The sequence below is a fragment of the Zalophus californianus genome, chromosome X (assembly GCF_009762305.2).
Source record: "Zalophus californianus isolate mZalCal1 chromosome X, mZalCal1.pri.v2, whole genome shotgun sequence".
NCBI classification, from domain to species: Eukaryota; Metazoa; Chordata; class Mammalia; order Carnivora; family Otariidae; genus Zalophus; species Zalophus californianus.
The window spans coordinates 63,450,414-63,477,205 of NC_045612.1; the positions used below are offsets into that span (position 1 = coordinate 63,450,414).

The following is a 26,792-nucleotide window of genomic DNA, read 5'->3' on the forward strand; positions in this document are numbered from 1 at the left end:
CCAAGACTCATTTATTTTATAACTGAAGCTTGTACCTTTTAACCCACTACATGTATTTTGGCACCCCCACTCTAGTCCTCCGCATCTCTGGCAACTACCAATCTGTTTTGTGTATCTATAAATTATTTTTTGTAGATTCCACATATAAATGAGATTATAGATGCTATTCTCTGACATATTTCACTAAGCATAATGTTCTCAAGGTCCATCTATTTTTGTCCCAAATGGAACGTTTCCTTTTTATGGCTGAATAATATACCATTAGGTATATATTACCATTTTTTCTTTATCCATTTACCCATTAGTGGAAACTTAACATTGTTTCTATATGTTGGCTATTGTAAATAATCCTGCAATGAATATGGGAATACATACATATATCTTTTAGAGTAGTGTTTTCATTTTCTTTGGAAAACCCAGGAATGGAATTCCTAGATCATAAGGTAGTTCTTTTTTTTTTTAATTTTTTGAGGAACCTCCATACTATTTTCCATAGGTTACTCCAATTTACATTTCCACCAATAGTGCACAAATGTTCCCTTTCTCCAAATCCTAACCAACACTTGTTATTTCTTGTTTTTTTGCTAACAGCCATTCTAACAAGTGGCTGAGGTGATGTCTCATTGTGGTTTTGATTTGCATTTCCCTGATGGTTATTGATGTTAAGCACCTTTTCATGTACCGTTCAGTCTATATCTTCTTTGGAAAAATGTCTGTTTAGATTCTCTGCCCATTTTGTTTGTTTTTGTTTATTTGTTTTTTAATTCTTTTATTTGAGTATAGTTGACACACAATGTTAAATTAGTTTCAGGTGTACAACATAGTCATTCAGCTTCTTTACATGTTATGCAATGCTCACCACAAGTGTAGCTACCATCTGTCATTATACAACACTATTATATTATTGATTGTATTCCCTATGCTGTGCCTTTTATTCCTGTGATTTATTCATTCCATAACTGGAAGCCTGTATCTCCCACTCCCTTTCACACATTTTGGTCATCAACTCCATTCCCTTCCCTCTGACAACCATTAGTTTGTTCTCTGTCCCAGTGTTGTTTTTTACTCTTTCCTGAAAATGTATCTGACTGTATAACATTGTATTATCAGAGTTAAATGTTATTGATATAATAAGGAAAACTCAGATATTTCAATTAGATATTATCCTCCTGAAACTAATGAAAAATTTATCATTCTTATTTCTGATAATTTCTCTGACCTTTCATATAAATGCATTTTGACTCTGGATTTGATGTAGCAATAATTACTCCTCAGAATAGCACTACTTGTGTTAAAATGGAAAATTAAAAGTAAAATGTAATTCAACAACTTTATTTTTTTTTGTTGGTGAGAACATTTAAGTTCTACTCTCTTAGCAAATTTGAATTATATAATACAGTGTTATCAGTTATGGTCACCATGTTTTACATGAGATCCTTAGATCCTCAGACCTTATTCATTTTGCTGAAAATTTGCTTTTACCAATCTCTCCTTATTTCTCTCATCACCCAGGCCCTGGCAACAACTTTTCTATTCTGTTTCTATGAGTTTGATTTTTTTTCTAAAGGTGCCATGTATAAGTGATACCATGTAGTATTTGTTGTTTTTTTTTTTCTGGCTTATTTCACTTAGCATAATGCCCTCAGGATCCACCCACATTGTCACAAATGCCAAGTTTACCTTTTTTTTCTCAAGACTGAATAATATTCTGTTGTGTGTATATATATATATATATCACATCTTCTTTATCCATCTATCTGTTGAGGACACTTAGGTTGTTTCCATATCTTGGCTATTGTGAATAATGCTGCAGTGAATATGTAAGTGCATCTTTCTCTCTTTGATATCCTGTTTTCATTGCCTTTGGATAAATATCCAGAGGTAGGATTGCAGGCTCATATGATAGTTCTATCTTTACTTTTTTGAGGAACCTCCATACTGTTTTGTATAGTGGCTATACCAGTTTACATTCCCACCAACAGTGCTCAAGGGTTCCTTTTTCTCCATATCTTTATGAACAATTATTATCCCTTGTCTTCTTGATGATATTCATTCTAATAGATGTGAGATGATATCTCATTGTGATTTTGATTTGCATTTCCTTGATGATTAGTGGTATTGAATACTTTTTCATGTACTTCTTGACCATTTGGAAGTCTTTATAAAAATGTCTATTCAATTCCAATGCCCATTTTTATTTTTATTTTTATTTTTTTAAGATTATTTATTTATTTGAAAGAGAGAGAGAGCACAAGCAAGAGAGCACAAGCAGAGGGAGCAGCAGAGGGAGAGGGAGAAGCAGACTTCCCACCGAGCAGGGAGCCCGATGTGGGGCTTGATCTCAGGACCCTGATCATGACCTGAGCCGAAGGCAGCTGCTTAACTGACTGAACCACCCAGGCGCCCCCAATGCCCATTTTTAAATTGGATCTTATTTTTATTATTGAGTTGTATGATATTTTTATATATTTTGCCCTTATCAGATACAAGATTTGCAAATACTTTCTCCCATTCTGTAGGTTGCCTTTTCATTTTTTGATGGTTTCCTTTGCTGTGCAGAAGCTTTGTAGTTTGAAATAGTCCAGTTGTTTACTTCTGCTTTTGTTGTTTTTTGTTCCCATTGGATTTTGTCAAATCCAAAAAAATTCGTTGCCAAGACCAATGTTTGTAATCCTTGTGTTTTTTTTCCCCCTAGGGGTTTTATGGTTTCATGACTTACATCCAAGTCCTTAATCCATTTTGAGTTGAGTTTACTATATGGTATAAGATATGGGTCAAGTTTCATTCCTTTGCATGTGAATATCCAGTTCTCTCAGCACCACATATTGAAGAGACTATCCTTTCCCAATTGTATATTCTTGGCTCCTTTGTTGTAAATTAATTGACCATGCATATGTGGGTTTATTTCTGGGCTCTATTCTGTTCCATTGATCTGTATATCTTTTTTTCTTAATGCCAATATCATCCTGTTTTTGTTACTATAGCTTTGTAATATAGCTTGAAATCAGGAAGTGTGAGGCCTCCAGCTTTGTCTTTCTTTTTCAAGATTGTGTTGTCTATTAAGAGCCTTTTTTGTGGTTCCATACAAATTTTAAGATTGTTTGTTTCTATTTCTGTGAAAAATGCTCTTGGAATTTTGATAGGGATTGCATGTAATCTGTAGATGGCTTTGAGCCATATGGGCATTTTAATAATATTAATTTCTTCCAATTCATTACCACAGAGTATCTTTATTTATTTGTGTCCAATTTTTCATCAATGCTTTATGGTTTTTAGTGTGCAGATCATTCATCTCCTTGGTTAAATTTATACCTCAGTGTTTTATCTCTTTTGATGCAATTACAAATGAGATTGTTTTCTTAATTTGGCTTTCTGATAGTCCTCAGTGTATAGAAATGGAACTTATTTTTGTATATTTATTTAGCATCCTGCAACTGTACTGAATTCATTTATTAGTTCTAACAGTTTTTTGGTGGAGTCTTTAGGGTTTTATATATGTAGTATCATGTCATCTGCTAATAGACATAGTTTTACTTCTTTTATGATTTGGATGTATTTTTTTTTTTCTTGCCTGATTTCTGTGGCAAGGGCTTCCAATACTATCTCAAATAGAAATGGCTAGAGTGGGTATCCTTGTCTTGTTCCTGATCTGAGAAGAAAAGCTTTTAGTTTTTCACCACTGATCATGATGTTAATTATGGGATTGTCATTTATGGCCTTTATTATGTTGAAGTATGTTCCCTCTACACCTAGTTTATTGAGAATTTTTATGATGAATGGGTGTTGCTGTCCTCAGAGTAGCATTCTTTGTGTTAAAATAGAAAATTAAAATAAAATACAATTCAAATTTATTTTATTAGAAAGGAGTACCAGTAGCTCATGAGCTGCTTTTATTTTCTCCTAGGCATTACCTATGTGCTTTACCACCACCAGCTGAATAATGGTGTGTGGGCCTTGCCTCTTTGTATTAAAAAACTATTGCTCAGAAGGATACTTAACTGAATCTTAAGTTTTAATACACATTCATATTTCCCTATAGAAAATAGATGTATTTCTTGAAATAGTAAAAGATTAATCATGAGTAATTCATGATTATAATATATTAAAGTAGCATGTCATATAGAATAAGTTTTTTTGAATATTAACATTAGGTATAACTTTAGATACTAGTCACTATACTTTTTTCTTCATTTCCTGTTCTGATTTAAAGAGAAACCTTGTTTACTCTTCCTCTCCCAATATATTTTTCAGTTTGTATCTAGCATATAGGCAAAGTTTGGAGTAATTGTTCCTTCAAACTTTGTTCTGCCTGCTGCCTGCTCCAATGAGGGAGTTAATTGTGATTGTATTTGCCATTTCTTTGTAAATGTTTATCAAATTTGTGAGACTTCAAATATAACTTAACATCTTTTATCACTCTTCCCTTTTAATTTTAGGATACAGAATTGGTTGATTTAGATTCAGATGGTCCTGGTACTTCATCTGGAAGAAGGGTGAGTGAATAAAATAACCTGCTGAGAAGAAAAAATTTCAGGCTTCCTGTGTCAGGGATCCCCAAGACCAACTCCACCGTTTGGAGAATTGCTATAAAGACTCATAGAACTCAGTATATATACTTGTGATTCATTGCTAAGGTTTATTACAGTGACATAATAAGGATATACAGCTGGATCACAGGGAAATAAACACAGGCAGAGTCTGGAGGAATCCATGTGTAGGCTTCTTTATGCTTTCACCCTTCTGTGAGGGGCCATACAGAGCACACCGTTCTCCTACAATGAAAATTTAGCAATATATATGTGATTAGAGACTCAGACCCCAAGGAATTTATTGGGAACTGATTATATAGACACCATCTGACTAGCACATGCCAAGATTCCAGACTCCCAGAAAGCAAGAAAGCATAGGAAAAGTACAGGAAAACATGTGTTCAGTACAGATCACATTGTTTATACAGTATAGGCACAGCAAACCACCTATAGTATTTAAGAAATGGTTCAAGTGCCAAGTATCCAGAATGCCAACCAAAGGCCAACCTTACAAGCAAGCCCTGGTAAAGATGCCAGCCTCAGATCTGTTATGTTAACTCTGTTCTATACACTTTCCCTCCATGGTAATTAGACAAATACTTGTTTTATATAAGGAAAATTTTCTTTGAAATACTGAAAGAAATCATATAAAAAGGCATCAAATGGTAAAGGCTAGAATGTACCATGACAACAAAGGATATACATATATATACACAACAGAGGAGATATATATATATATATACACACACACAACAAAGATATATATATACACATATACACACAAATGCATAATATATAAATATATAGATAAATATGTATTAATATATATTTGAGTTTTGAGAAAATTATAATGCCATTGTCAAGTATATTTAACTACCAGCAAATATTAAGGCATTAAGATTATTAACCTTATTAACCTGTAGAGAAAAAAAAAAATGTTCCTCTGTGTTTTATTTGTGGTTCAGATTTTCTTAAAATGAAAATTTGTCAGGGAGAATGATGACTAAACTAAGAAACTTAAATAGCACCTCCTTTATGTTACATAGATATATTAGCATAGGAAAACAGGAGAAAAATCAATGAATAGTTAAGGAAAGAGCTTTTATGTATAATTCTATTAAAATCTACAGGTCAAATGCCGAGGCAGAAGACAGTCTTTAAAGTGTAATCCTGATGCTTGGAGAAAACAATGCAAAGAACTGTTGAGCCTCATTTATGAACGTGAAGACTCAGAGCCATTTCGACAGCCAGCTGATCATCTTTCTTATCCAGTAAACATACACTTGTTTAAATAATTGCCAATATGTAATTTCCCACAAATGTACATGCTAAAATCTAGTTAAGAGATACTTTTCCCCTTTTTTCCTTTCTTCCTTCTTTCCTTCCTCTCTTCCTTCATCCCTCCCTCCCTCCTTCCTTCCCTCCTCTTCCTTCCTTTCTTGTATATCTTTTAATTGTGAAAGTGGGTAGAGTGATTAATCATGACTTTGAAATTCCATTCATGTACTTTGTGTATAAATTATATAGTTGTGAACCAAATTTGAATCTAAATATCTTTGCAATTCCTTCCTGCTTTCATTTTGGATATTTGTTTAATAAGTTTTGCTAACTTCTAATACATTTTTACTCACTGGAGACCCCTGGTAACATATGTCAGCCCTGTTTAATTTATACTAAATGTGTTATCCAATATGATCACTTAGAGTAATCAATGTATGCCATATTACTTTTCATAAAAGATAAAAACATGAGAACTTAGATTATAGGATTCTTTTTTTAGGAGTGTATCTATTTGTGTGTTGAATAACCATTTAGTGTAGATAGCAAATCTGTCTTAACTTTTTCAGAGAAAAGTTACAGCAGTATTTCAGAAATGCATCAGACCATCCTCTGAAATTAGTAAACATAAATATTTTCTAAATACACAGGTTTTAGTTGGGAAAAATATTGAAATAAAAAACAGAATTATGTTCAACAAAGCTCATTTTGTTTGTAGGGAGTTTGAGTAGAATAAATTAGTCTTGTGTTTCTCATAGTAGAGAACAATGGTGAATGTAGAATTCCTTCATCTTAAAGTACAGTCAGTAAAAACCTAATTCCTATTTATGGAACTTAAAGCTTTTAAAATCATAATTGCATTGCAAATCTTGATATTTTGTTGTAGTAGTCTGGAAATACAATATATCCTCTTTACCCTAATAGGGCCACCAAGAGCAAGAGGGAGAATCCTCAGAGTCAGTTGTCCCAGAAAGACAAGATCCATCTCTTTCTGAGGTAGACCTAGTATTCTCTTAAAAGACATACACTGGTTGTTTTTGCAGTGTTTTACTTTTTAAAAATTTCCATACTATAAATGAAACTTTTATAATTTATAAAGCTGTTTTCCAACTCTTCTCTCTCTTTTTATCTTTGATTTTTTTGGTTGTTTATGTTTTTGTTTTGTTTTTTGTGGGTTTTTTTGTTTTTTAAAGGTTTTTTTTTTAAGATTTATTTATTTTGTTTAGAGTGAGAGAGACCATAAGCGGGGGGAGGGACAAAGGGAGAGGGAGAGAAGCAGACTCCTCACTGAGTAGGGAGCCTGACACAGGGCTTGATCTGAAGACCTTGAGATCATGACCTGAGCCAAAACCAAGAATTGAACACTTAACCGACTGAGTCACCCAGGTGCCCCTATGTTTTTGTTTTTTAAATCAACACGTGTTTCCAGGTGTGTTCTTTGTGGCATCTGCATACATGTTTATTTGTTTCTATAGATCTAAAGTTACTGAAGTGGAGTAGAAAACATTAATTACACAGTATGTCTGTATTGCAGCTGATTGTACCCACTGGGACTTCATTCAGCAACCTTACTGGATCTTTTGAGTTTTGGTCACATTACACAAGTTCCAACATATTTCCTCTAAGAAAATCTTTGCTTCACAAGCTATGCTATGTTGGAATATACTTTTGGTTGTTATGATTTAAGACAAAAAATATTTTTAAAGATAGATAAAGAGCAATCATGGTCTCTTACACTTGAAAAAATATTTTCTCTTTTTTTATAATACTTGCCCTCTGCCCATTCTTCTGGCTCTTTGGCTTCTTCTTTGAAAGAAATATGGTGATTGTTACTGAATGATTTTAAATGGGATGAGGGATCTAACACTGACTATGGTTTTCAGTCCAAAATGTTTATTTATTGATGGTTATGGTATATATAAGTATAAATTTTAGATTTCATTCTGTATGATAAATGTAGGCATATCTTAACTAGACTTGACAGATCTAGGTTAGAATAGAGAGAATCTTCTCCCTTCCCTAATCAAAATCAAACTAATTCAGAATTTATGAGACTACAGACCTCCAATGAAGCACAAGTGTCATATTCATTAAAAAGCAAAACTATAGAAGCTAGGCACAGACATGGCCAGTTTGACTTTGACATTCAACTAATGACGTTTTAGGTAGAATGCCCTCCTAGCTGGGAATATCTTGGATATATGTAGCTAATTTGTGTCATGGAACTATTTAATTATATGTGAATAATTCCATCTTCTACCTTCATTGAGCACTTTGCCCGGGAATTGGAGGCTGCTTCAGCCTTTAAGCAAAAAATGGAATTATGTAGGGATAAAGCCAGTGGCTGTGCATTTTCTATTCTGTCTTTTGAGAGAATCATATGGTTATCGATTTCAGGGTGAAGGCTGACTCTCCCAAAGACCCCTGCTGTTTTTCTGAGCTACCAAAGGAACTCTGTTTAAATGAATGGTTTTGTTTGGGGTAGATAGTTGGCAGATTGAGAAGCAGTGTGTTTATTTCATGGTGGATTGGTGATGCAAATCTCAGTACCATTGTATTATGTAGTATTGTTACCCAGCCTGTGTGTTTAATAACACATTCTTCTTTGTAGGATTATCCAGATGTTATAGACACTCCTATGGACTTCAGCACTGTGAAAGAAACTTTGGAAGCAGGAAATTACGGTAGTCCTCTGGAATTTTATAAGGACGTTCGCCAAATATTCAGCAACTCCAAAGCTTATACCTCTAATAAAAAGTCAAGGGTATGAAAAAAACAATATTAGGTGGATTAATTACTTAAGCATTTACATATATATGTATATCAGGTAGTTTTCTTTCATCAGTTTTAAAACTAGTAAAAAGGTATATATACAGTTCTGACATGGTTACTGATGTTTGATATTTTCCTTATGTTTTGTCAGAACTTAAATATCTTAAGAACAAAAAATTAGTAATAATATTTTTGGGTTTTTGTAATCACTGGTATCTGATTAACTTTTAAATCAGTTGTGCACTAAATATATACTTGCCCACTTTCACCACATATAAGTGAATTTTCGCTAATTTCTGCAGGCATAAAAGTTTTCACTTTTGGTTTACTTCCTGCATATACAGCTACATATGTTTATATACTATTTGAAACTGTAAGTTTCATATTTTGAAGACTTTTTTCAGCTTATATATTATGAACATTTTCCCATGTCATTATGACTCTTTGAAAACAGTTTTAATGTCTCCATAGTATTCTATTGTATGGTTGTTTTATATTATTTAACCAGTGCCCTGGTGCTTGAGATTTAGGTGGTTTCTAATTTTTAACATTACATGAATAATGCTGTGGCTTTCATCTTTAACATCTTTGAACATAATTATTTTGTGTGTGCAATTCTCTGATATATACCTACAATAAATTCCCAGAAGCAAAATTATTACTGAAAGGATAGATATATTTTTAATATTTTTGGTACATAATGCAAATTGTTGTTTTAGAATCTTGTTCCAGTTAAAATACTCACTGGCAATATATAAGAATCTTTTTCCTACCCTTCCCAACATTGGATATGATCTTTTAAAAATCTTTGTTAATTTCTAGGTTAAAATGATATTTTACTTATTTAGGAAGAGTTTTTCAAGTGTATGAAATTGCACTTATATTTTGTCTGAAAGGATAATGCTGATACTAGTCCAGGCATGTTCATACTTTTTATTTTCATATAATTAAAGTAGTTGCTTTTTACCTTTTCAGATCTATAGCATGACACTGCGATTATCTGCCTTATTTGAAAATCATATTAAAAATATAATCTCTGAATATAAGTCAGGAATGCAGAGTCAGAAGAGGAGAAGGCCACGGTACAGAAAACGTCTAAGAAGCAGCAGCAGTTCATTATCTAGTAGCAGAGCTCCTAGGTATGTTACACTGATGTAGAATTTTATGTTTTAAGGCATTTTATATATATTACCTCATTTCTTAAAATTTATTGAATAGTTTGAGAAGATCCAAAGATCAAAAAGATTTTTAAAGAACTCTTGTACTTGTGTAAAGATGGAGTTGGTAACCCAAAGCTTTATTTATGTGGATTTTATTATGCCAAAAACTATTTTTTTTTAGTTTTAACGATTGAAATTTAACTTTGTCATATTACCAATTTGAAGCATTTCACTTAAATTATAAGGCATTTCTTTGGTCAACTTAAGCATTTTGTATCATACTGTCTATCATAATATGTTGCTAATAGAAAAACAAATGTTCATTGTTATATATTTTAAATTGTAGTCCCAAAGGGAAGCAGAAACAAATGAAATTGCAGCCTAAAATTGACCAGAATACCTCAGTGTCTTATGCAAGGACTAGCTCTCCTTTCTCGTCTCCCGGTAAATGTCTTTTGTTTTTAATGTTCTATATTTCAGTTTAATACTGATATTAAAGATGTAGAAGAGGCAGCATGATTTATAGTACAAAGAGCAATGGATTTGGATGTAGAAAAGTTGTATTTTATTCCCAGTTCTTCTGTGTGGCCCTGGGTAAGACATTAGGCCATAGAATTCAGTTTCTTCATTTTTAAAATGGAAGTGTTGAGACTAGATGAATTTTAAAGTCTCTTACTTTTGGGAGTCCTGAGTGGCTCCGTCAGTTAAACATCTGCCTTTGGCTCGCGTCATGACCCCGGAGTGCTGGGATTGAGTCCCATATCTGGCTCCTTGCTTGGTGGGGAGCCTGTTTCTCCCTCTGCCTGCTGCTCCCCCTGTTTGTGCTCTCTCTCTCTCTGACAAATAAATAAAATTTTTAAAAAAATTAAAAAATAATAAAATTTAAAAAATAAAGTCTCTTATTTTTAAAATTCTGTAACTATAATTTTTAACTCTGGAATATCTCAGAGCACTCATTTATAACATATTTGCAAACACAAAAATTGAGGATTCGTTGTCTGGGGAGGTGGTTTTCTTGGACAAGTTTTTCTGACCTGTGCTTAAAAGCCTAATGATGTGATGAAACATTTGTTCTCAATATATTCATAGTTCCCTCTTCAAACAACTTGTATTTTGGGTGTTGGAGTACAATAACTGAGTGAGATATAGTTTTAAAATACAGCCTGTTTAATTTTTCTGAAAACATGATAATTATGTTAATATTACAGTCTTTTTAAATATAAGTTTCAGATGCTGCTGAAGGCCTTTCATTATATTTACTTGATGATGAACTGGATGGGCCATTTTCTTCATCGAGCTTCAGTGGATATAGCCGAAGTGGAAATAGCCATGACCCAGGGAAAGCCAAATCATTTCGGAATAGAGTTTTACCAATTAAACAAGGTAGGAAATAAATATGGACTGGGCATTTATTCTTTGTTCTCTTATGTTGGCAGATGAATCATTTAAAAGCTGATGTATTTATGTAGTAAAAATTAGCAGGCACTTATAGTTAATGACAATTTTAATGTTGTCAAATAAACTTGAATAAGATAGGGTTTCATATCCACAATCAGGAACAGGCCATTAGCAGATTCCAATAACTATCTCAAAACATATTTTAGTCTTTTAAAATAAAATATGAAATGAATAGGGAGGAAAAGAGATATTTCAAACCAAACCCTTTTTTTAAAATTGAGATAGCCCTTAAAAATATAAGACCTACCTAAAGGTGATTTTGGAATGTTTTTCCTTTGTTATTAATACAGTTTAATATGTGAAATATGTTTTTATTTTTTATAAATTTTAATGAAAGATTAAGTAGCATATCCATTTTTGTTGAACTATCAAATGACTTAAAAATGGACTTTCTAAAGATATATTTTAATTGGTTACATGAAAAATATTGAAACATTTGATTACTTTAAAATATTAATACCTTTATTTTTCCTAATTTGTATCTTTATTCTCTTCTCTGATTGTGCTGCACATTGCTGACTCATGCCACTTTCTTCTCTTTTTTCCTCCCCTTCACTGTCAAGCAATTAGAATAGCTTATATTTCTTACTTTTATTTTCTTTCCAACTAAAACTTCTTTTATCCTTTATTGTCTGGCTTCTGATCCCAGCATTCTCCAACTGTTCTCCCCAGAATCACTTGTTCTCTTTAGTAACCAATCAGTGTTCTTTCCTTAGTCCTTATCTCCTTGATTTTCTCTATCTTTACATACTATTAAATACCCCCTCTAGGAACTCTACTGCCAGGCTTCCTTCCTGATTATCCTACATCTCTGTTTTTCTCATATTTCTATATTTTCTGTTTCTTTTCTTTGGCTGTACTTACCTCCTATTTGCAGAGTTTCCCACAGGTTTCTTGATTTGTTTGTTTGTTTTAGGCTTTTTTTTTTATTTTGGTCGTCTACAAATAATCTAATAAATATATCATTCATCTTTATGTTGATGACTCTCCAAATTCACATATCTAGCCCTAACATCTCTTTATTCTACCAGTCTCATTTCCAAGTGCTTCCTAAGATAATTTCCTTGGGTGCTTATTATCCATCTTTCTGTCTCAAGCTTACTTCTATTTCTGCACTCACTATTTTAGTTAATGCCACCACCATCTTCCTAGTCACCCAACTTAAAATCTTGCAGTGTACTTAGACACTTCTTTTACCCCTCATATCTAGTCAGTTGCTAAGTTTTGTGAATTCTAAAGCTCTTTTATACAACTTAAATCCTTTGTCTACAGTTTCTATTGCTATCACCTTAGTCTCTAGCCTACTATATTAGTCAGCTTAGGCTGTTACAATATAATACTGCAGACTGGGGGGCTTAAAAGCAGATATTTATTTTTAACAACTTTATTGAGATATCACTGACATATAAAATACTGTATATATTTAAAATGTGCAACTTGATGTCTTGACATATATATACGTTGTGAAATGGTCACCACAATCAAACTAATTATAACATATCCATCACTCTACATAGTTACCCTGTGTGTGTGTTAAAAGTTAAGATCTCTCCTTTTAGCAAATTTCAAGTGTACAATACAGTATTGTTATCTATAATCACCGTGCTGTACCTTAGATACCCAGAACTTACTCATTCTGAATAACTGAATCTTTATACCCTTTGACCAGTGTCTCCCCAATTCCTCTTCCTCCAGCCCCTAGCAACCACCATCCTACTCTCTGTTTCTATGAGTATGACTGTTTACAATTATATATAAGTGACATGCAGAATTTCTCTTGCCCTGTCTTCCTCATTTTGCTTAGCATAATGTCTTCCCAGCTCTGAACACATTATCACAAATGGCAAAATTTCCTTCTTTCTAAAGTCTCAGTAATATTCCACTGTGGGGTGTGAGTGTGTGTGTGTGTGTGTGTGTGTGTGTGTGTATGTGTGTGTATTACATTTTTTTACATTCATCTCTGGAAAGACATATAGATTATTTCCATATCTTGGCTATTGTGAATAATGCTACTGTGAACATGGGAGTACAAATATCTCTTGAAGATCCTGATTTCCATTCCTTTGGATATATATCCAGAAGTGGGGTTACTAGATCAAATGATAGTTGTATTTTTAATTTTTTGAGGAACCCCCATAAATATTTCCATAATGGCTATACTAATTTTCCCTTTTCTCCACATCCTTGCCAACAACTGTTATCTCTTGTCTTTTTTTTTTTTTCAAAGAAAGAGAACTTGGCCAGTAATATTTATTTCTGTAGAACAATGTGACTGTACAAAAAGACCACCACAGGACCATGTGCATCAGACATTTCCCATGCTCTGCATTTCCTCCCTCAGGAGCACTGTGCATGAGACCTGGGAAGGATGAGGGGTGCTGGTGCAGGGTGCCGATGGAGGATGGCAAAAACAGGACATAGACATGTGGTGTCATGCCCACAGCCACATTGGATGCTGTCCTTTCTTAAAAAGTATTTTGGGGGTGCCTGGGTGGCTCGGTTAAGCGGCTGCCTTCCACTTGGGTCATGATCCTGGGGTCCTGGGATCGAGCCCCATGTCAGGCTCCCTGCTCAGTGGAGAGCCTGCTTCTCCCTCTCCCTCTGCCCGCTGCTCTGCCTACTTGTGCGCTCTCTCTCTCTCTCTGTCAAGTAAATAAATAAATCTTTAAAAAAAGTAGTAGAGCCAACAGAATTTTTTAAAAAAGTATTTTAAATCCAGTTAGTTACCATACACTGTTATATTAGTTTCAGATATACAATATGTGATTTAACAGTTACATACATCACCTGGTACTCATCACAACAAGTGCACTCCTTAGTCCTCATCACCTATTTAACCCATCCCCCCACCCGCCTCCCCTCTGGTAACCATCAGTTTGTTCTCTATAATTAAGAGTCTGTTTCTTGATTTGTCTCTCTCTCTTTTCTTCTCTTTGCTCATTTGTTTTGTTTCTTAAATTCAACATATGAGTGAAATCCTATGGTATTTGTCTTTCTCTGACTGACATATTTCACTTAGTGTATTTATTACTCTCCAGCTCCATCCATGTCATTGCAAATGGCAAGATTTCATTCTTTTTTATGGCTGAATAATATTCCACTGTGTGTGTGTGTCTGTGTCTCTGTGTGTGTGTCTGTGTGTGTGTACATGTACCACATCTTCTTGATCCATTCATTATTCAATGGATACTTGGGCTCCTTCCATACCTTGGCTATTGCTGATAATGCTGCTATAAACACAGGATGCATGTATGCCTTTGTAATAATGTTTTTGTATTCTTTGGGTAAATATGCAGTAGTGTGATTGCTGGATCATAAGGTAGTTCTATTTGTAGCTTTTTGAGGAACCATAATGTTTTGCACAGTGACTATACCAGATTGCATTCCCATCAGCAGTGCAAGAGGGTTCCATTTTCTCCACAACTTCACCAACACCTGTGTTTCTTGTGTTGGTGATTTTAGACATTCTGACAGGTGTGATGTGGTATCTCATAGTTTTGATTTGCATTTCTCTCACAGGAAGTGATTATGACCATCTTTTCATGTGTCTGTTTTCCATCTGGATGTCTTGATGTCTTCCTTGAAGAAATGTCTGTTCATGTCTTCTGCCCATTTTTAATTAGATTATTTGTTTTGGGGTGTTGAGTTTTGTAAGTTCTTTATATATTTTGGATACTAACCCTTTATCAAATATCACTTGCAAATACCTTCACCCATTCAGGAGGTTGCCATATAGTTTTCTTGATTATGTCCTTCACTGTGCAGAAGCTTTTTATTTTGATGTAGTCCCAGTAATTTATTTTTGCTTTTGTTTCCCTTGACTCTGGAGACATATGTAGTAAGAAGTTGCTACAACCAATGTCAAAAAGGTTAGTGCCTGTGTTCTCTTCTAGGACTTTCATGGTTTCAGGTCTCACATTTAGGTCTTTGATCCATTTTGAATTTGTTTTTATGTATGTTTTCAGAAAGTGGTCCACTTTCTGTCTTTTGCATGTTGCTATCCAGTTTTCCCAACACCAGTTGTTGAAGAAACTGTCTTTTCCCCATTGGATATTTCTTCCTACTTTATTAAAGATTAATTGACCATATAGTTGTAGGTTCATTTCTTGGTTTCTATTCTGTTCCATTGATCTGTGTTTCGATTTTTGTACCAGTACCATACTGTTTTCAACACTACAGCTTTGTAATATAGTTGAAGTCTAAAACTGATGCCTCCAGTTTTGCTTTTCTTTTTCAAGATTGCTTTGGCTCTTTGGGGTCTTTGTGGTTCCATACAAATTTTAGGATTGTTCTAGTTCTGTAAAAAAGGCTGTTGGTATTTTGATCAGGATTGCATTAAATGTGTAGATTGCTTTGGGTACTATAGACATTTTGACAATATTTGTTCTTCCAATCTATGAGCATGGAATGTCTTTCCATTTCTTTGTGTCATCTTCAATTACTTTCATCAGTGTTTTGTAGTTTTCAGAGTCCAGGTCTTTCACCTCTTTGGTTAGGTTTATTCTAGGTATCTTACTATTTTTGGTGTAATTATAAATGTGATTGTTTTCTTATATAGAAATGAAGCAGATTTCTGTACTTCAGTGTTTTTATCCTGCAACTTTAATAAATTTGTTTATCAGTTCTAGTAGTTTTGTGTATGTGTGTGGAGTCTTTCAGGTTTTCTCTATACAGTATCATGTCATCAGCAAATAGTGAAAGTTTTATTTCTTCCTTCCCTATTTGGATGAATTTATTTCATTTTGTTTTCTGATTGCTTTGTCTGGGACTTCCACTATGTTGAATAAAAGTTGTGAGAGTGGACAATCCTTGTCTTGTTCCTGACCTTAGGGAAAAAGCTCAGTTTTGCCATATTAAGGATGTTAGCTGTGGGTTTTTCATATATGGCCTTTATGATGTTGACGTATGTTCCCTCAAAACCTACTTTGTTGAGGGCTTTTATAATGAATAGATGTTGTACTTTGTCAAATGTTTTTTCTGTGTCTATGGAAATAATCAGATGGTTCTTATCCTTTCTCTTACTGATGTCATGTATCACATTGATTGATTTGTGAATGTTGAACTACCTTTGCAATCCATAAATAAAACCCACCTGATAATGGTGAATGATTCTTCTAATGTATTGTTGGATTCAGTTTGCTACTATTTTATTGAGGATTTTTGCATCTATGTTCATCAAAGGTATTATATTGGCTTGTAGTTCTATTTTTTAGTGGTGTCTTTATCTAGTTTTGGTATCACAGTAAAGCTGGCCGCATAGAATGAAGTTGGAAGTTTTCCTTCCTTTTCTATTTTTTGGAGTAGTTGGAAGAGAATGAGTGTTTACTCTTCTTTAACTATTTGGTAGAATTCCCCTGTGAAGCCATCTGGCTCTAGACTTTTGTTTGTTGGGAGTTTTTGATTACTGAATCAATTTCTTTGCTGGTTTCAGTATCTCCAGATTTTCTATATCTTCCTGTTTCACTTGTGGTAGTTTATATGTTTATAGGCATGTATCCATTTCTTCCAGGGTTGTCCAGTTTGTTGGTATATATAGTTTTTCATAATGTTCTCTTATGGTTGTTTGTATTTCTGTGGTAGTTGATGTTATTTCCCCTCTCTGTGATTTTACTTATCTGAGTCCTTTCTCTTTTTTTCATCATACTTCTGACTAGAGATTTATCAATTTTATTGATTTATTTTCCAAACAACCAGCTCCTGGTTTCATTGATCTGTTCTATTATTGTTTTAGTTTCTTTATCATTTATTTTTCCTCTAATCTTTATTATTTCTTTCTTTCTGCTGGCTATAGGTTTATTTTTCTTTTTCTAGCTCCTTTAGGTATAAGGTTAGGTTGTTTATTTAAGATTTTTCTTTCACCTTTAGGTAGGTATATATTATTATAAACTTCCCTCTTAGGACCACTTTTGCTGCATCCCAAAGGTTTTGGACCATTCTGTTTTCATTTTCATTTGTTTCCATGTATTTTTTATTTCTTCTTTATTTCCTAGTTGACCATTCATTGTTTAATACCATGTTATTTAACCTCCATATATTTGTGGTCTTTCCTCATTTTTTCTTGTGGTTGACTTCTAGTTTCATAGCATTGTGGTTAGAAAAGTTGCATGGTATGACTTTGAACTTCTTGAATTTGTTGAGGCTTGTTTTGTGGCCTAATGCATGATCTGTTCTGGAGACAGTTCCATGTGCACCTGAAAAAAATGTGTATTCTGCTGTTTTAGGATAGAATGTTCTGAATATGTGTGTTAAATCCATCTGTTTCAGTATGTCATTCAAAGCCATTATTTCCTCATTGATTTTTTGTTTAGGTGATCTGTCCATTCACGTAAGTGCGCTGTTAAAGTCCCCTACTATTGTTGTATTATTATCAATTAGTTCCTTTATGCTTGTTATTAATTGTTGTATGTATTTGGGTTCCTATGTTAGGTGTATAAATATTTAACAATTGTTTTATATTCTTGTTGAATTCCTTATTGTGTAGTGTCCTTTGTCTCTTCTTACAGTCTTTGTTTTAAAACTAGTTTGTCCTTTGTAAGTATCACTACTTCAGCCTTCTTTTGACATACATTTGTGTGATAGATGTTTCTCCATCCATTTAATTTCAATTTGCATGTACCTTTAGGTCTAAAATGAATCTCCTTTGTCTGAGGAAAGCATCCGCATCCTAGAGACCATCTGGGAAGCCCGGGCTTTGGGTGAATGCACTAACCTCTGCCTCTAGACTTCTTCCCAGCCTGCTCCTACCTCCAGGTCCTGGGCCCAAGCCGTGGCCTCCAGACCAGCCCTCTGTCCCTGCTGCAGACCAGCTGCCCCCACAGCCCACGTCCTTCTATCCTGCCCATTTCTCCTGCCTAATGGGGTTTTGTGCAATTCGGGTGCTTTTCCATAAGTTGACCCTTGTATTAATAGAGCCTTTAGGAGATTTTTTGGTAGAAATCAAGGACCTCCCTTTAGCTCTGAGCAGGTTTTTCCCTCGATTCTAACCCAAGGAATTATGTGCCTTTCTAGTTTAGTCAAATTTGTGGACGGCTTCTCCCCCTTTCCCATTCTACATTCTTAGTCCTGTGTTAGCTTCATGTCTCAGAAATGGTGAAATGTACATCAGTCCAATAAAATATGAAATAACCATAAATAAATAATAAATAAATAAATAAATAAAATGAATCTCATTGTAGGCAGCTTGTAGATGGATCATGTTTTTTTTTTTTTTAATCCATTCTGTCACCATGTGTGTTTTGATTTTAGCATTTAGGCCATTTACATTCAAAGTACTTATATATTTAGCCATTTTATTGTTGTTTCTGAAGATTTTCTCTGATCCTTTCTTGTCTTTCTCTCTTTCGTGTTTTGCTGACTTTTAAGTGATATATTTCTCTTTATTCTTTGCATATTTATTAGAGGTTTTTAATATATGGTTACCAGTACATTTGTATATAACCTCTTCTGTGTATACGAGTACATATTAAGTTGATAATCCTTAAGATTGGACACATTCTTTACCCCCTCTCCCCATGCTTTAAATATATGCTGTTATATTTTATATCCTTTTATCTTGTGAGTTCCTTCCCTGATTTTTTCACAGAAATATTCATGTTTACTGCTTTTATGTTTCCTACCTTTATATTGTAGCTTTTGGTCTCTCCCTTCTACTCAGAGTCCCCTTAAATATTTCTTGTATGGCTGGTTTAATGCTTATGAAACTCCTTTAGTTCTTGAAAGGGAAATTCTACCTCTTCTTCTCTTCTGAATGATAGCCTTGCTAATAGAGTATTCTTGGCTGCAGATTTTTCCCATTCCATTCCCTTCTGGCTAGGAAAGTGTCTTTTGAAAAATCTCCTGCTAAGGCATTTTTCCTTCTATGTTACTATTTTTGTCTTGATGATTTAAAAATTTTCTCTTTATCACACTACTATCAAGAGTGTTTCTCATTTCATTTATTGTACCCTTCATCTCTGCTATGTTCTTCTTTATTTCTGTGTTAAGTTTCTCATTTATGTCTTTCACTTTTTTCTCAAGTCCATTGAGGATCCTTATGATGATTGCTTTAAATTCTCTATCAGGCATGTTACTTATATCTGTTTCGCTTCAATCTCTGGCCATGGCCTGGTCCTTTACTTTCATTTGGGATAAATTTCTCTTTCTCCTCATTTTGTCTGCCTCTCTGTGTCTGTTTCTATGTGTTAGGAAAGTCGCCTATGTCTTTTGCTCTTGAAAGTAGTGACTTTATGAAGAAGAGCCTCTGCAATGCCCTGCAGTGCAGAGTCCCCTGTTCACCAGAACCTGGCCCTTCATGAGAGGATCCTTTGTGTGTTGTTTATGCCCTGCTGTTGTGTCTCAGTCACTTTTCCTTTCAGTACAGTCATCTGAACTGACTTTCTGCCTTTTCTGGGCTGTGCCTGCTCTCTGTGGTATTAGTGGGACCCAGGCAGGCCAGCTCTGAGGGGGTGTACCCTCCAGGGAACTAGGGACATGACAGGGGTGTTAGCAAAATTTGTGCTGGGCTACTAGTTTTAAGTTGGAATCCTGAGGTACTACAGCAGCTGGGTCCGTGCACCAGGGTAGCTGGGTGTATCATGATGTCTGTGGCTCAGTGTGCCCAGGCAACAGGGCAGGGCTCAGCAGCTGAACATGGTGTGCTTTGGCAGCTGTGCACCTGGTGGCTGGGTGAGTCCCCGCAATGTTAATAAAATTTGCCCTTAGTCAAGGGTCCAGGCCAGCAGGCTTGGAGTGGGTAAGTCCTCAGGAGAACTTGTGGGTGTGGTGCACTGCTAGTGGGTTAGGTAGCAAGTATCTGTGCAGTCCTGCCTCCTGCACGTGGCCCATCGTTTATGCTAGGGGGCAGGGGAGGAAAATGCCACCTGCCAGCTCCCTCATTTTTGGAGAAGTCCCCCAACATGCTCCAAAATCAGTATGAACATGTCTCCTTTTTGCCCCTGACATTGTATAAACCTGTTTTTCTGTTGCCTCCTGGCGCAGGCTGCTATCTCTTTAAGTGTGGCTACCCAGGTATCACTCACCCTCCAGAGTTGCCCAGTGTTGAGTCAACTGACTTTTAAAGCTCCAGGCTCTAGGTCCTAGTGGTTAAACAAACACAGGAATTCAGCCCCTCTGGTTTTCAAGGCCAAACATTATGGGGATTAGTCTTCCCTATGTGAGCTCCTTGGGGCAAGGGCCCATTTCTCTGCCATCTCCACTCACATAGCTACCTTCCTCCAGGCAGCAGCCTCCCTCCATATTTATGACATTCCTTACCTTTTGGATGCAGCTTCTTCTCTATATTTAGTTGTGGAGTTTGTTCTTCCAGTCTTTGGATCACTCTCCTGTTTATCGACTTAGATGGGGATGACATCTACTGAAAACATGGAACAGAGTGAGCTTAGGGTTCTCCCACTCCACAATCTTCCCAAACTCCTCTCTCCTCTTGTCTTTTTTTTTTCTGTCTTTTTTTTATATGAAGTTTTGTTTTAATTCCAGTATAGTTAACATACAGTGTTACATTAGTTTTTGGTATACAATATAGTGATTCAAGAATTCTATACATTTGAAGTTTGTTCTCCATAGTTAAATGTCTCCTGTTTTGTCTCTCTCTCTCTTTTCCTTTGCTCATTTGTTTTGTTTCTTACATCCCATATATGAGTGAAATTATATGGTATTTGGTTATCTCTGACTGACTTATTTTGTGTATCCTTATACTCTCTAGCTCTATCCATGTCATTGTAAATGCCAGATTTCATTTTTTATGGCTGATGAATATTCCATTATATATATATACCACACTTTCTTTATCCATTCATCTACCAATGGACAACTGGGCTCCTTTCATAATTTGGCTATTGTAAATAGTGCTGCAATAAGTGTAAGGGTGCATATATACCTTTGAATTAATATTTTGGTATTCTTTGGATAAATACCTAGTAGTGCAATGGCTGGATAATAGGGTAGTTCTATTTTTAACTTCTTGAGGAAACTCCATGCTGATTTTCAGAGTGGCTGCATCAGTTTGCATTCCCAAAAACAGTGCAAGAGTGTTCCTTTTTATCCACATCCTTGCCAACACCCGTTGTTTCTTGTGTTGTTGATTTTAGCCATTCTGATAGGTGAGAAGTGATAACTCATTGAAGTTTTGATTTGCATTTCTCTGATGATTTGAGATGTTGAGCACTTTTTCATATATATACAATAAACATTTTTTTCCTCACAGTTTTGGAGGCTCAAAATCCAAGATCAAGGTGCCAGCAGGACATCTGGTCAGGACTCTCTTCCTAGCTTGCTGATGGCTGCCTTCTTGATGTGTCATTGCATGGGTTTTTCATTGTATATCCACAGAAAGGAAGAGAGAGTGAGCACTGCTGTCTCTTCCTCTTCTTTTAAGGATACCAATTCTAGTACTTTAGCGCCTACACTTATGACTTCATTTAATTTTAATGAGTTCCTTATAGGATCTGTCTCCAAATACAGATACATTGGGGGGTAGGGCTTTACCATATGTAACTTTTTAAAGTTTTTATTTAAATTCCAGTTACTTAATGTACAGTGTTATATTAGTTTCAGTATACAGTATAGCAATTCAGTACTTCCATACAACACCTGGTGCTCATCACAACTGCTGCACTCCTTAATCCCCATCACCTAACCTATCCCCCCACCAAACTCTCCTCTGATAACCATCAGTTTGTTCTGAACAGTTAAGAATCTGTTTCTTGGTTTGCCTCTCTTTCTTTCTTTCCCTGTACTTATTTGTTTGGTTTCTTCAGGTCTACATATGAGTGAAATCATATGGTATTTGTCTTTCTCTGACTTATTTTGCTTAGCATAATACTCTCTAGCTCCATTTATATCATTGCATGAGTAATATTCCATTGTTTATGTATACCACATCTTCTTTATTCATTCATCTTTCAGTGGACATCTGGGCTCTTTCCATAATTTGGCTATTGTAGATAATTAATTAAATTAAAAATTTTTAAAAAAGAATATTATAAAAAACAATAGTTCAACAAATTGGACAACCTGAAAGAAATGGAATAATTCCTAGAAACATTTAAACTACCAAACTGAAAAAAATAAGAAATAGAAAACCTCAACGAAAATAACCAGCAAAGAAACTGAATCAGTAATCAAAAATCTCCCAACAAATAAAAGTCCAGGACTGTTGTAGATAATACTGCTATAAACATGGGGGGGGGGGCGTGTATCCTTTTGAATTAGTATTTTGGTATTCTTTGGGTAAATACCTAGTAGTGCAATTGCTGGATCATAGGGTAGTTCTATTTTTTAACTTTTTGAGGAACCTACATACTCTTTTCCACAGTGGCTGCATCAGTTTGCATTCCCACCAGTAGTGTAAGAGGATTCCCCTTTCTCCACATCCTCAAACATGTGTTATTTCCTCTCTGGTTAACTTTAGCCATTCTAACAGGTGTGTGGTAATATCTCATTGCAGTTTTGAATTGTATTCCCCTGTTAAAGATGTTGAACATCTTTTCATGTGTCTGTTGGCCATCTGTATGTCTTCTTTGGAAAATACTTATTCATGTCTTCTGTCCAGTTTTAATTTGGATTATTTGTTTTTTTGGGTGTTGAGTTTTATAACTTCTTTATATATTTTGGATACCAAATCTTTATCAGATATGTCATTTGCAAATATCTTATCCCATTCCATAGGTTGCCTTTTAGTTTTATTGTTTCCTTCACTGTGCAAAAGTTTTTCATTTTTATTTTTTTAATTGTATTTATTTATTCATTTGAGAGAGAGAGAGAGTGCACATAAGCAGGAGGAGCAGCAGAGAGAGAAGGAGAAGCAGGCTCCCAGCTGAGCAGAGCCCAATGTGGGGCCCAATCCCAGGACCCTGGCATCATGACCTGAGCGAAAGGCAGACACTTAACTGACTGAGCCACCCAGGCACCCCCCCCAGAAGCTTTTAATTTTGATGAAGTCCCAGTAGTTTATTTTTGCTTTTATTTCCCTTGCCTCAGGAGGTATAGCCAGAAAGAAGTTGCTATGGCTGATGTCAAAGAGGTTACTGCCTGTGTTCTCCTCTAGGATGTTAATGGTTTCCTGTGTCTCGTTTAGGTCTTTCATCCGTTTTGAATTTACTTTTGTGTATGGTGTAAGAAAATGGTCTGGTTTCATTCTTTTTCATGTTGTTGTCCAGTTTTCCCAACACCATTTTTGAAGAGACTATCTTTTACCCATTGGATATTCTTTCCTCCCTTGTTGAAGATTAATTGACCATATAATTGTGGGTTCATTTCCTGGTTCTCTATTCTGTTCCATTGATCTATGTGTCTAATTTTGTACCAGTACCATACTGTTTTCATCACTACAGCTTTGTAATGTAATTTGAATTCCAGAACTGTGATGCCTCCAGCTTTGCTTTTGTTTTTCAGTATTGCTTTGCCTGTCCAGGTCTTTTGAGGTCCAGTAGAAATTTTAGTGTTGTTTATTCTAGCTCTGTGAAAATGTGAAAAATGCTGTTGATATGTTGATGGGGATTACATTAAATGTGTAGATTGCTTTGGGTAATATAGACTTTTTAATAATATTGGTTCTTCTGTTCCATGAGAATGGAATATCTTTCCATTTCTTTGTGTCATCTTTAATTTCTTTCATCAGTGATGTATAGTTTTCAGATGACAAGTCTTTCAACTCTTTGGTTAGGTTTATACCAAGTATCATAGTTTGGTGCAATTATAAAAGGGATCGTTTTCTTAATTTTTCTTTCTGTTGCTTCATTAATTTCTTCATTTCTTGTTACAGCCTTTGTTTTAAAGTCTAGTTTATCTGATATGAGTATTGCTACTCCGGCTTACTGTGGACATGCATTTGTGTGATAAATGTTTCCCCATCCACTCACTTTCAATTTGCAGGTGTTTTATGTCTAAATATCAGTTTCTTATAGGCAGCATATACATGGTTCTTGTCTGTTTGGGTTTTTTGGGTTTTATTGTTGTTTTTGCATCCTGACAGCCTATGTCTTTTGATTGGAGTGTTTAGTCCATTTACATTCAGAGTAATTATGGATATATATGTATTCAGTGCCATTTTATTACTTGTTTTGTCAATGTATCTGGAGATTTTTCTCTGTTCCTCTCTAGTCTTTGTCACTTTTGGTCCTTCCTTTCCATGCAAAAATTCCCCTTTAATATTTCTTGCAAAGCTGGTTTCGTGGTCATGTATTCCTTTAGTTTTTGTTTATCTGGGAAACTCTTTATTTCTCCTCTATTCTGAATGACAGCCTTACTGGATAGTGTTCATTGCTGCAGATTTTTCCCATTCAGCAAGTTGAATATGTCATATCACTCCCTGTTGCCTTGTCAAGATCCTGTTGAGAAATCTCCATCCAGCTTTATGGGTCTTCCCTTGTAAGTTAAGGATTTCTTTTATCTTACTGCTTTTAAGGTTTTTTTATTTATTACTAGATTTTGCCAGTTTAATTACAATATGTCTTGTTGTTGGCATGCTTTTGTTTTGATGGGAGTTCTCTGTGCCTCCTGGGCCTGGATGTCTGTTTCCTTTCCCAGATTAGGAAAGTTTTCTGCTATTATTTCTTGAAATAAATTTTCTGCCTCTTTTTCTCTCTTCTTCTGGGACTCATGTAATAAGAATGATTTTACATTTGATGGAATCACTAAGTCCCTTAAGTTTATTCTCGTATTACATAATTCTTCTCTCTCTCTTTTGTTCAGCTTCATTATTTTCCATTATTTCGTCTTCTATATCACCAAATCATTCCTCTGCTTCTTTCAGCCTGCTTTTCATTGCATCAAGCTTGTTCCAATCTCATTTATAGCATTCTTCATTTCTGACTGTTTTCTAGCTCTTTTATCTCTGTGGTGTCTCCTTGATGTCTTCCATTCTTTTCTGAAGCCCAGTAAGTATCCATATGATTGTTGTTTAAATTCTGGACCAAGCATATTACTTATATCTGCTTCAATTAGATCCCTGGCTGTGACCTTTTCTTGTTGTTTCATTTGGGGTGAATTCCTCCATCTTGGCATTTTGTCTAGGTCTCTGCCTTTTTCTGTGTGTTAGGAAACTAGTTGTGTTTCCTGCTCCTGAAATTAATGGCTTTATGAAGAAGCAGTCATATAGTTTCCAGTACTTGTCACTTCAGAGATTTCTCTCTGGTTGTGCTATGTATGCTCTGCTGTTGTGTTTTGGCTGCTCTGTCCTTCAGGCCAGTCACCTGCAGAGGCTCTCCCTGCCTGCAGTGTACAGTATTTGTTCCTTGGCCAAAATTTGGTGAGTTTTTGTGGGTTTTTTTTGACACACAGAGAGAGAGAGCAAAAGTAGGGGAAGGTGTAGGCAGAGGGAGAGGGAGAAGCAGGCTCCCCGCCAAGCAGGGAGCCCAATGTGGGGCTTGATCCCAGGACCCTGGGATCATGACCTGAGTTGAAGACAGATGCTTAACCATCTGAGCCACCCAGGCACCCCATAAATGTGGCAAGTTTTAACTAGTGCTCTGGTCTGCTTATTAAATGAGACCTGATACTATTTCCACTCGAACTGAAGCCCTGTAGAACTCTTGTAGGGAAACGTGGTTTGGACAGAGGTTTCTGCTGATCTTCTGGGGGAGGAGCCCACCACGCTGGTACTGGGGCAAGCTTGACTGAGAAGGGCAGTCTTGTCAGAAAGCTGGGGTATGGGACCTGGTGTAACCATGTTAGGCAGCCAGTATAGGTGCTGCAGTGCTTCCTGCAGTTGGCACTGTGTTTATGCTGAGGGGCAAGGGAGAAAAATGGCACCAGTCAGCTCTTGTTCCCTGAAAGGAGTCTCCATGAATGCTGCCTCTCAGGGAAGCACTCTGAGAAGAGCAGAAAATCTCCCACCTGTGTGCCCCAAGCATTTTCTAGTTTGCTATTTTGAAGCTGTCTGCCTCCAGGTTTTTTTTGCCTACCTTCTCTCCAGGAGCAGCGCAGTGCCCTCCAGGCTCTATCCCAGATAATCCTGGTGACCTTTAAAACTGCAGCAGGCTTTAGAGACATGGTGTGGTAGGGGCTTGTGCTGGTCCTCTGGGGGATGAGCCCACCATGCTGGGACTTAGGCAAGCTTGACTGAGAAGGGCAATCCCACTAGAGTGCAGGGGTGTGAGGCTTGGTGTAAGCAAGTTAATTAGCCAGTGTCAGGGCTACACTGCTTCCTACTGGTAGCTCTGTGTTTATGCTGAGGGGTACTGGAGGGAAATGCCTCTGGACAGCTCCTTTGTTTCTAGAGAGGCGTCTCTATGAAAGCTGCCTCTCAGGGAAGCCCTCGAAGGAGAGTGAATAATCTCCCTCCTTCCATGCTCTGTCCCCAGGTTGTTTGCATGCCTTCTCTCTCCAGGAGCAGAGCAGTGCCCTCAGGGCTTTGTCCCAGTCAAGCCTGCCAACGTTTAAAATTCTGGGCTTTAAGCCTCACTGGTTTTAAGAACTCATGAAAATCGGCCCCTCTCATTTTCCAAGCCAATGGCTTTGGGTAAATGTTCTTCTTGTGCATTCTGCTGTGTGCTCTACTCCCTCTCACCCTTCTCTGTGACCACAGCTCCCTCCCCTCTGCAGTACCCATGATCCGTTTCTCCCCTAAACCACATCTGCGTACTTCCTACCTAATTTA

At 35.9% G+C, this 26,792-nt stretch overlaps 1 protein-coding gene across 5 annotated transcripts in view; it reads left to right on the forward strand.

Annotated features, from left to right (window-relative positions):
* The window catches only part of BRWD3 (bromodomain and WD repeat domain containing 3), a 218,259-nt gene that overhangs the window by 170,087 nt on the left and 21,380 nt on the right, over positions 1–26,792 (forward strand). For 4 of the 5 annotated variants that reach the window (XM_027608730.2, XM_027608726.2, XM_027608727.2 and 1 more), the window contains 7 exons: positions 4,437–4,493; positions 5,660–5,800; positions 6,732–6,803; positions 8,419–8,571; positions 9,555–9,718; positions 10,086–10,183; positions 10,964–11,122. In XM_027608730.2, the coding sequence (XP_027464531.1) occupies positions 4,437–4,493; positions 5,660–5,800; positions 6,732–6,803; positions 8,419–8,571; positions 9,555–9,718; positions 10,086–10,183; positions 10,964–11,122 (844 nt within the window). The remainder of the gene's footprint in view (positions 1–4,436; positions 4,494–5,659; positions 5,801–6,731; positions 6,804–8,418; positions 8,572–9,554; positions 9,719–10,085; positions 10,184–10,963; positions 11,123–26,792) is intronic. The other variant, XM_027608729.1, reaches the window with a different exon arrangement.